Source organism: Paramormyrops kingsleyae, chromosome 16 (genome assembly GCF_048594095.1).
Source record: "Paramormyrops kingsleyae isolate MSU_618 chromosome 16, PKINGS_0.4, whole genome shotgun sequence".
Taxonomy (NCBI): Eukaryota; Metazoa; Chordata; class Actinopteri; order Osteoglossiformes; family Mormyridae; genus Paramormyrops; species Paramormyrops kingsleyae.
Window position 1 is genome coordinate 17207499 of NC_132812.1, and position 10758 is coordinate 17218256.

General features: G+C 41.2%; 1 protein-coding gene across 3 annotated transcripts in view; it reads right to left on the minus strand.

Moving 5' to 3' along the window:
* Positions 1-8955, minus strand: part of LOC111851497 (anosmin-1-like) — a 42271-nt gene extending 33316 nt beyond the window's left edge. For 2 of the 3 annotated variants that reach the window (XR_011982999.1, XM_072700584.1), the window contains exon 1: positions 7153-7427. Coding sequence is in view for 2 of the 3 variants with exons in the window: in XM_072700584.1 (XP_072556685.1) it covers positions 7153-7341 (189 nt within the window). In the remaining variant the exon portion in view is untranslated. Of the gene's footprint in view, positions 1-7152; positions 7428-8862 lie in introns of those variants that run through there. The other variant, XM_072700585.1, reaches the window with a different exon arrangement.
* Between the last annotated feature and the right edge of the window lie 1803 nt (positions 8956-10758).

A 10758-nucleotide genomic window follows, 5' to 3' on the forward strand; every position in this document is an offset into this window, starting at 1 on the left:
CCAGATGCCTGGCCAGGGGCCCAAAATGAAGACGTGTCATGGGGAACCCGGACGTACGGCAACCCTACGCTTTGTGGATCATCCTTGTGCCACACCCACACCGTCATAACAAAGTACATGAACTCTCATCTTCAGCTGGGCCTCTGCTGTTGGGCACAAGCTAACCTAAATTATTCCAAATTACTATTTCACCTTAAGATGTAACGTTGCTTTAGACTAGTGTCAGCTAAAGAAGTACATTAGGGATTGTTATGTTTTAGTAGCTTTTGTCCATGTAAATTTAAGGTTGGGCATGTGTGTTAGGTTGTAGATCTACAGATCTAAGATGATGTAAGGCTTAAAAGTGATGGGGCTTTTCTGGAACTGCCCTATAGCTAGCATTCCTTCTATGTGATGGACTGCCTGTAACCAATAGTAGCATCGCTCCAAGAATTTAAATGAGCTTGGACACCTATCTCCTAAGCCCTACCACTATCCCCCAAGTTGGCAGCTTCATAAGTACTTTCTTCAGAACTGTCAGAGGACCCACAGGTTGCCTGTTACTCCTGGTGTGGAGAGTGTTGATCATTCAGATGGCCTTCACTCTGTGACGTGCGTGAAGAAAAAGAGACAGTATACTGCAAACAGGCTTTCAGCTGATATGAAAGAGACGGCCGTCTTGGACAACTTCACAACAGCCTTGAGAACTTCACACAAAATGACTTACTTCAGTAACTTAATGTGTATGCTATTCAGAGAGCTCATGGCCGTCTTCTGCAGTGAACCCTGCTCTTAAGAGGTAAAGGAATCTGCCATTGCAGGCTGAAAACCTCTGGCTCTCTGTCCATTAACAGTTTCTGTTTCCAGAATCCCTTAAAGAATTATGAATAGATTTTCACAAGGCAGAAAAGGCTTATCAGTCAGAAACCAACGATTATACAATCAATCCCTGTAACAGTTCTGGCTACACATACATGTACTCATATGCAGGAATAAGCAATGCTTGTCCGGCTATCTATCATCACTGAAAGATAAAACAAAAACTACAATGAACCAATCTTAAACCAGCTTTGAATTAATCATTTAACATCAAAAGCAAAGTCATAATCAACCTTCAGTTGATGCCTTTCAATACTGTTCAAAATAAGATTAGAAAAACAATTAAAAATGAACCTGGCCACAAGAAGCTTGTGAAAGATTAATCTATCCATCTTCTGAGTACTTATCCTGCTCAGGGTCAGGGGAATCCTGGAGCAGATCCCAGGCACGTCTGGCACAAGTCTGAAGTACACCTTGGGTAGGGTAGCAGTCTGTCTCAGGGCATATACACTATGGGTAATGTAGATATGACAGTTAGCCTAACTGCATGTCTTTAGACACTGGGAGAAAAGCAGAGTAAACCAGCATGATGCTGGGGAAACAGAGGTACAGTAGGATTCAGACCCCCAGGCCTGGAGGAAAACGGCGAGAGTGCTACCCACAGAACCAACATACAGCACTTGCAAAGCACAACACTGAAACTACCAGGAGAAGCCCCAGGAAAGACCCTATCATTGAAGAAAGAGTGTTACAGTATATTTCCTGGTGTCAAAGAGCGTCTTTATGCTTTAATGAGAGATTAAACTGGAGCAGTCGGGAGTTTGTTTACACAAATTATTTAATTTTATGGATTCATTGAGTTCTTGGTATTCTAGATTTGTTGTTTTTATTCATTTGTTTATTTTAATTTTCCAATTCAACAATGCAGCATGCCTAATGAACAAAAAACCTTTTAAATGTAAAACCATCTAAAATTATCCGGCATGTCTGAGACAATCTGACATAATCTGGAACATCTGGGATTTCTCTGTTACAAAGAATAACAAACATTTGAAATGAGGTCTTCAGATCGTAAAATAAGCCGATCATCCAAACAGGCATTTGCAATGCTCTGCTAATAGCGGTCAGCTATCAGAAGGATTTCCAGAGATGCAGAGAGGAGAGCGTCTGCACCACACAGACACCTGAGGCAGGTCTGTAAATCCACACATATCTCTGTTGTGACAGCTACAGAGACGGACAGACCTCGTCACGATGATGCATGTGGCCCATATCAGCACCAGCTTCCCAGAGGTTCATTGTGAGGAAGCAGAATTGACTGAAGCGGAATGGCTCTAAGGCTTTGAGAGGATGACCTATGACCTGGCCCTCATTTCGGGGCTGTCCGTACCCTCATGGAAAGGCAGGGTATGGAAAGTGGAAATTTATAACAGGATGACATTGCAGGACCAGAAAGCTCTCTTTTGTCTAAGAATTTAAGGGAGATGGAAATGTTTCCATTATTATTTGGAAGCCTATAAAAATGTGGGGGGGGGGGGGGGTGAATGTGCTAGGACGCGGCAGTCCTCTTTTTGTCTTCCAGTTCCCCACTGACCAGACCTCTAAACCTCAATGGCTGTCTCTGCATTTCTTCCACAGTACAATGTTTCAAAATAATTAGAGAAACAACTCTAGCTGTCAGCAGTGTGCAAACCCCTCACTGTGAAACTTCTTTAAAGATGACAGACTTTTCTTCATACTGCACGCATCTTTAAATACATAGATTTCAGGTTAATAGCATTAAAAAGTCTTCCCATTCTGATCAATGGTGTGATTTCATGTAGAATATTCCTGCACAGTGACAACAGTTAGAACAACATATCATCCTGTTCAAACTAAACACGCATTTCTTTAAAGGCTACTTCTGCCAGCTAACCAAAACTTTAAGCAGACTCCATTCTTTTAAAAACATGGAAATGAGTAACACAAGCAGCTAAGAGTGGCTTAAGTAAAGACATGTGTGTACAATCCCACCATGAAATCGACAAATATATTTTGAATCTTATAGGCCACACAGAAACCTGTCATACAGGAAACTCTTCCAGAAAAGCAAGACCAGCCTGGACGCTTACAAAGACGATTCATAATGAATTCTCGTATTTGTTATTTAAAGCACATTGCACCTCTTAATAAACTGACCCACTACTTTCACTAAGGAGAATGTCATTAATGTTATTGCTGTGGTGTATATTTCCACTATGAGTGTATTGTGTTTCGCCACAGTGATTATGCAACTCGCTGTGGATAAAATGGATGGAAACTTAATGAAAATGTCAAAACAAACCAGAATGTTGGCTACTCTGACTGTCCAAACTTATAAAATGCATATAAACAATAGGGCTAAAGAAGACAAAGGCATATTGGTTTTATTTGCTTTTTTATAGTTTTATTTTTCTTGTTCTCTGCTTCATATTTGCTTGTTATGCTTGTCAGATTGCATTTTACCATGAAATGCGAACACAGCCGAGTATCACCAAAAATCTGGTTTAATCCACTTTAAAGTTATTGATAATTTGCTTTAGTATTATGTGCTTAATAAAGTCAGAGTAATAAAAGAATGTGTTTAGCAGGGGGGGGGGGAGTGGTCCACTGATCCAAACTGTGGGTGTTTGACACACACAGGAGACCAGAGACTTAATGCCATTTGTGATTTAAAAGATTTTGCTGTGAAAAACATACACAGGAATCCAGCAGCGATCGAGATTTCATCTCGTCTTGTGTCTTTTTCAAACAGTAGTAAATGAGGAGTTAAGGAATGTCTTTGCTTGGCAACTTTCATTTTTCTTCCTTAAGTTAAAAAACTGCTGAATATAACCTTTTCCCAAACCATATGTATAATCAATATATTAATTTCAAGAGTAATATCTTACTGCCTTGTAATGAAGTCTTCCAGGCCACATTCAAATGGTTCATTGGTTTGTGTCACCAGTTCATCAGGTAAACAATCTGACAGAAGGTCAGATTTCTGGTTGGTTCACAGAACAGGGCTGCTGTTTACTTTCAGTTCACTACTAATCGGGTCCCAGCCATGTCTCTCCATCTCTTATCAGAAGGCAACACATTCCAGACTCCCACCGCATGCATCGTGTGCAGGCTGGCCAGTGAGTGGCAGACCCGGTTGCTCGGCAAGACTAAAGACACCACAGAAATGCTAATGTCCAACTTTCCCCACAAGCCCAGCAAAAGGCGTAAAGTGTCGCAGCAGCAAAGTGATTGCCCCAATTTCTCACAGTTGGGTTGATCCATCGTTCTCAATGTCAGGAATGCAGTCTGTCCCTCAGCAAATGAAGGTCTGACCAAAGCTATAGGGCACAGATAATGAGGATCTTCCCTCCCGTACAGCAAGTCTGCACAATGTTTCCTGGGTAAATCAAAAGGTCAATTGACGGGAAAAGATGTGACTCTTTGGTAAGTTATAGTGTTAGGCCTCTGCAGCTGTGGCTGACAGATCCAGTAACTCCAGCATGATAAGTCACTCATATGTCTGCCCTTTGGCCATTTACGGATCCCAGTGCAAAACAAAACACCGTCTCTGTGTCCCCACTGCTGAATGTGCTTCACTGTAAGAGCACAGAGCCAACTGATGTGATTCCCCACTGTGATGTCAGGGGCATTTATTTGGCTGCCTGGCCAGTCCACTGGCTGCCACCAGTGTGCTTCAGAGTTTCACTCAGCTGTTACATGTACAGCACCTTCACACCTCTGTGAACGTGTGTCAGTTTGCTTCTGAGTTTCGCTCGGCTGTTACAGGTGCTGCACATTCACACCTTTATGAACTTGCGCCAATTTGTCTTGAGTGAATGACTGCCATCGTTTGGTACTCTGCATTAGTGACAGTGTTACTGTAAAAGAAGACACAGTGTGTCCACACTCTTTTCATCCCATCAAAATGCACCCGATGTCTGAGAGCTTTGAGCGGTCGATATTCTTTAGAATCATTGTGTAGGAAATCGATAACCTCCCCGTCTGCTTCCTGTGTCTGCAGTAAGAGTTCCCAACCCCTGGTCCAAGAAGTGGTTCTCTTAATAAACTGTATTCTTGTAATTTTCATGCAACCCCTCGCATTCATATCTGACAAAAATGGAAACAGGTTAAAAATGGAAACGGTTCAACTGAAATCGCAGATTGGCTTTACCTGCCCCCCTTTTCATATGGATGAAAAAGACCAAGCAGAAAGCCCTGAACTGATTTTCACTGATCTCTAGGTAGACTGATTAGAGCAATATATATATATATATATATCATTTGTTTAAAAATGAGTGTCACGATGCAGAATTTTTATTGCATTCATAAACTTTCCAAGCATGTCATGGTTAATTTGTTCATGGTTATGAATTCTCTGAATATTAAAAATTGACTAATAAATAAAAAAAAGACTCATTGAGGCTCCATAAAATAAAAAGACTCATTGAGGCTCCATGTTCAATCAGATTTAATTAGTGGTCTGTCATGTGATAGCAAAGGTATGATGCTCACAAAGCAGTGCATAAGAATCCCTGAACCAAAAAACACTATCAAACAAAAGAAAGAATCAGAAAAATTCTCAGATTTTTTTTAATAGATTTTTCTTTTATTACTTGATTTTTAAGATGTGTGATCCCGGGGAAGGTTAAAATATCCCCTGTTGACACAGGAAAATGCAATCACTTCTTGTCATTTTTAATTACACTCCAAGTAAAAATGACTGCCATTGATGCATTCTCAATCACACCTTAAACAGGAATGTACAGCCTTTGAATTTATGAAGAATTACAAGCGCCATCACTTTCTCCTAATGAACTACTTAAGGGAATTAATTTCCATGGAATGAAAGCTTAACTGACCCTTTACTTTAAAGAGCACTCCCAGTGAGCAGGTTTATGCTCATAATTTCCTAACCTACATATTCAGCAGACAATCGATTGCAAAGGATGTATCAAGATACGCTGTTCATCTCTTACAGCCCAGGACCATATTGTAACAATTATGAAAACGATAGTGTTTTTCTGTATTTTGAACATCAGCTATTTTGAGTTCAGCGGTTAAGTTTAAACAGTGCAAGGTAGAGAGGAGAGACCTACTCCCACACAAAAGGCAGGTACAGAGATTGGAGAGAAGCATCACTGTCCAATTTAACTTTCAATCTGAGTTACAAATTTGATCAGCAAAAACTAAGCCACAAATAAAAATGGACAAAATCACATGCGGGCGTATTCATGGACTGGTTTTACATCCATTGATTAGAATAAATTAGTCTGAATAATTTAAAAAGCCAATGGTAAACCGATAATAATATGCATCACGTTTAAACAAAAAAAAATTAAAACACCTATGCAGCGAGAAAGAGGCTAAAGAACGGTTTTGAAACAGTATGGCAAATATGGCGATATATATGGAGATCTTGAACGCATAAGGATACTGAAGGGCCAACGCTTTATAGCATATGAAGCCACTCCAGCTACATCCAATGCTTGAGGTGCCTCCCGCCGGCTTCGTAACGATCATCGACAAATGACGGGGCAAAAGTCTCAGTTAAGCTTTCAGAGGAGAAACATCCATTACAGTGGTTAACATGAGACCAGCGATAAGTTGAGCTTTGCCGTCTGATTTAATAAAACGAGCCCGCTTTTCATTGCACGATAGAGATGCGCTCCATCAAATGATGCCGCATATCTGAATTTACTCAAACTGAAGCCTGGCGAAAATAAAAGGCGAGCTGATTAACACAGATGACAGGGAGCGCAGAAAGCCGAGGGGGAATGAGAAGCCCAGCGAACCCTGTACTTTGCAGGTCTCTGCTTTCCGTCAACTTCACACGTGTTTCTTTTTTTCCTCACCATCAACGTGGTCTCCCTATTACTTAATCCCAAGGCAAAGCTGATAACTTAAATGGGAAAAGTTAACTTCATCTGCAAGCATTTGCTGAGTCTGGAAGACGATTACACACGCCCCCGATAAAAACGACAAGGTCCCTACTTCAGTTACCCTAAACACGATCATACGGCGAATATAGCTGCAGGCTCCAAACGCTTGCTATGAAAATGGCATTATTATTATTCCCGATGACTTTTTAAAGACTTTGTAATTCAGCGGGTCAGACTGTTAGCTGTTCATACAACACGGACAGTGCTCAATGAGTGTATTTGTGACGTTACGTTATTTTCTCTAAATCCAATAACATATAGCCTACGGGATAAAATAAATATAATTTATGACATGCCACCAATGGCCGTATGTCATGCCCCATAAAGAATAGGCAACCGTACACATTTAAATATCTTTAAATGAATTCATTTGGGGGATTATATTAAAATCACGCATTCGCGAAAGCTCTACCTGATAATGCTTGAAAAAGGCAGATATGCGGGTGATGTGCAGACTCAGGCATCGAGATGCGCATCTCGCCCGATAAATGCTGCCGGTGAAGAAGGAGTCGTCCTGCTTCTTCGCCGCGATATTCCCGGCAGTCAGTGAGGCCGTAATCCACAGAATCAGGGTCAGCCATACACTTCTGCTCGAAAACATTTTCTGATGGTGGTGTTTTCCCTCGGTAAGTGATGAAGCTGAAAGTGGGTGATGACTCCGCTGGAGAATCTAAAGAAACTTCGATAATCCCGAAGGGGCGGGGTCAGGCGGCTTTCTCGTGTCCTATTGGATGGACTCAGAGTGAATGGCAGTCGCAGTAAACGCGTATATATGCAGGTAAATTCAGGGGCGCCTTAACACATCAGTCCGAATTTCGGCTCTCGTTGCTGGAGGAAGTATAATGCTGTTGGTGCTTTAAATAAGAATAAAAAAATAGAAATCAAAAAGAAAACCTGCAGTCCATAAACAATTCACTTTATGAATATACTTATGTTTGAATAACAAAAACTATACAGCATGTTTTTTTTCTGGTGGAAAAAAATGATGCGCTTCTTTTTAACAGACCAATGTACTGTCATGACTTTGCTGCAAACACATATTACATATGGACTAAGTCCATAGAAAGTACAGCCTACGTTAATTATTACAAACACTCGGAATTAGATTCCTTTCTCGTTGTACAACGAAATTTTTGCAGTAGTCCAAACGGTGCATTCACACATAAATAATAATTTAAAATGTGCAACTTGTTCAATAATTATAACTCCCATTCATTTTGTGTGAAATTTATCTTTAAAACTGCGTGACAATAACTTTAAGCCAAAAATACAATTTAAATGATGGCAAACTTGATTAAAATATTTCACAACTATAAAAATACACTTTAGAAACGTAATCAGTTTGATTCTTAAACGTCCTTTGCGAACAACAGTGACCTAATGTGACATATCAAACAAAACAGAATAACAATCAAATTTTCCTCATCCTGTAATAGTTGTGATGGAAAGATTAGTGGTTCTTACTTTCAAATAATGATTTAAATATAGTGCAGAAGACAATAACCTTAATTCTCAACTAACAGTTAATCGGACAGGAGGAAATAAACAGTTGATCAATCCTATAACTTATAACTGATATCGTGGTCATACCCACTATGGTTTGTCCTATTCAGTGACACTTCATGCTCATTTAAGCGAGTGTTTTGAGATTGATGTAAATGAAAGTTTACAAAGTTCAGTAGTCGTTACAGTATCTTATTTCTTACTTATATGGACGCTCATTATGCCGATTACGGATAACACAGCACCCTTTACCCCGAATTTACTTTACTGAACTTGGGGCATTTCTGGGTAAATCTGCTGGACATGCAAGGTCCCGTGTGCACCAGCCCCATCTGGACAGCAGGAAGTCGGCCAGCTTCCCAGGGAACCCTTCCGCTGCTTCATTATCCCGTAACAGTAGCTCGGAAACAAAAGTGGTTTCACTTGCAGGACAAGTTAAATCATCGCGAACGGATTTTAAATAGCTTTCTAAATTAATGTTTCGTAGCCTAGGGAATGGAGAACACATGACGTGTTGGAAACAGCTTACGAAGCTCGGCATTTATAAGGCATTGGTCAAAAACAAATGGCTTTTACGATTTAGCAGGTTAAGATCTGATTTGATTGTAGGTCTACATACCATGTGTTGCAGGGAACCGCCCCCACCTCCACCCCTCGCGGGCTTTGTAAGCTGTTATAACTAAACTTCTGGCCGAGGGGTGCGATCTGCCGCAAACAGCATGGTTTTCTTGTATTGATTTGAAACAGGCTGCAGGACGAATTGGAAAGGCAGACATGCTTAATCAGATCCCTTGGCACACTCTGCCGGACGGCCACGGGTCTGCGGCGCTGTCTGCAAATACTTCAGACACGACATACTCTAACGACTGCAATTCCTTAATGCCGACAGTATATCTTGGAAAGCACGGGTCATCGGCAGGCACTGGGAATACCAGGCATCCCAAACTTCCTAACACCAGCCTTATTGATGACGCATGAACATGAACCTCAGCTCACATATGTTGAACCAGATAAGGACAGTCATCCTACATGTTCACATGTATATTGGTTTGTGCCATATAGTCTCCCACAGGTTCAACTGGAAAACTGGTGGGTGTGTTTCGCTCCTTTTGGTCTAGAGAATTCCCAGGTGGTCCTACCACATGACGTAACCAATGGTGAGAAATCCCGTGACACTCTTAAAATGTTTTAAACACGGATGTCTGTGCACCTTAAAAAAATAAATTAACTCACACAACAGCTTAACTTGCTGGCTTATTACAGCCATGTGTGGTAGGAATTTTATGATGTGTGGTGGAAGAACAACCACACTCACTGTGTGGGGTCCCCTTGAATCCTGCGTCTCTATCGCTGCACTTAGAAAAGCCTCAGCCAACGGTGAAGTCGGGCCATAAAGCGGTGGAGAGGCATGTGTCTTCATTTGGGCCTCTTCTACCTACGTCACCCGACTCATTTGTTCAATTAATTGTCCATGAGGCTCTGCTGGAAACGTTGGTTCGAGTGACTCCAATTTAACACGTGGCTGATCATGTAATAGCTGAATCTCCGTTGCTTACAATGATGTAGTCTTCAGGTGTTTCTTTTTACCACTGGGGATGTTTTGGGCAGTTCTGTCCAGAAGAAATAGTTATGTGATATCTAAATAGATAATTACAGATAATTACATCTGAGCTGTTCTTCCATTATGTTTGTCAGGGGAAATGAATACAAATTCCTCACCTCTATTAATGTGCTCTCTTTATCAAGCTGTTGTTGAGCTTAGTTCACAAATTTATATTGTTGATTGTTTTTTTAGTCAAGCACCAGCAGCAGACACATTTATTTGCAGTATTTACAGTATTTATTTGGCCCACGCTTTCTTTTTGTTTTTACCTCTAAAAGGAGAAGCTGCAGGTAGATCAACCCTCTGCTGGGGGCACCTGTAGGCACATATCCACCAATCCCACGTGCAGGTCGCACAAGACTGCTAGTCACTAGTGAGGAGCTTGGTAATCCCTGACAAGTAACCAGGTGTATGATGTAATATTTTTTCAGTGTTATGGATGCTGTTCACAAAACAAATCCCTGTGCCCTTCTACTGGACCCCCAGAATTTATATGAGCTGTGGCATCTGCATGAGCACGTTCATTTTGATGCTGTGTATCGAATCACAGAAGGACTGCAGCTGGGAGGGGGTTCAGGCAGCAAGGTCTAGGTCCACTTTCTCAGGCCCAGAGAAATCGGAGGTCAGTGTTATGTAATTTGCTTAGAATCCTCCGCAAGTAAATGCCCCTTGTCACCTAATGCCTCTTTCCAATGAATTTCAAGTGGCCTCAATTCTGCAACTCATAGACACACACACACACACTGATCAGCCATACCATTAAAACCACCTGCCTAATATTGTGCAGGTCCTCGTGTTGCCAAAATGACTCTGACCCATCAAGGCATAGATGCTCAAATGGATTAAGATCTGAAGAATTTGGAGGCCAAGTCAACACCCTGAACTCATTTTCATGTTCCTCAAACCATTCAT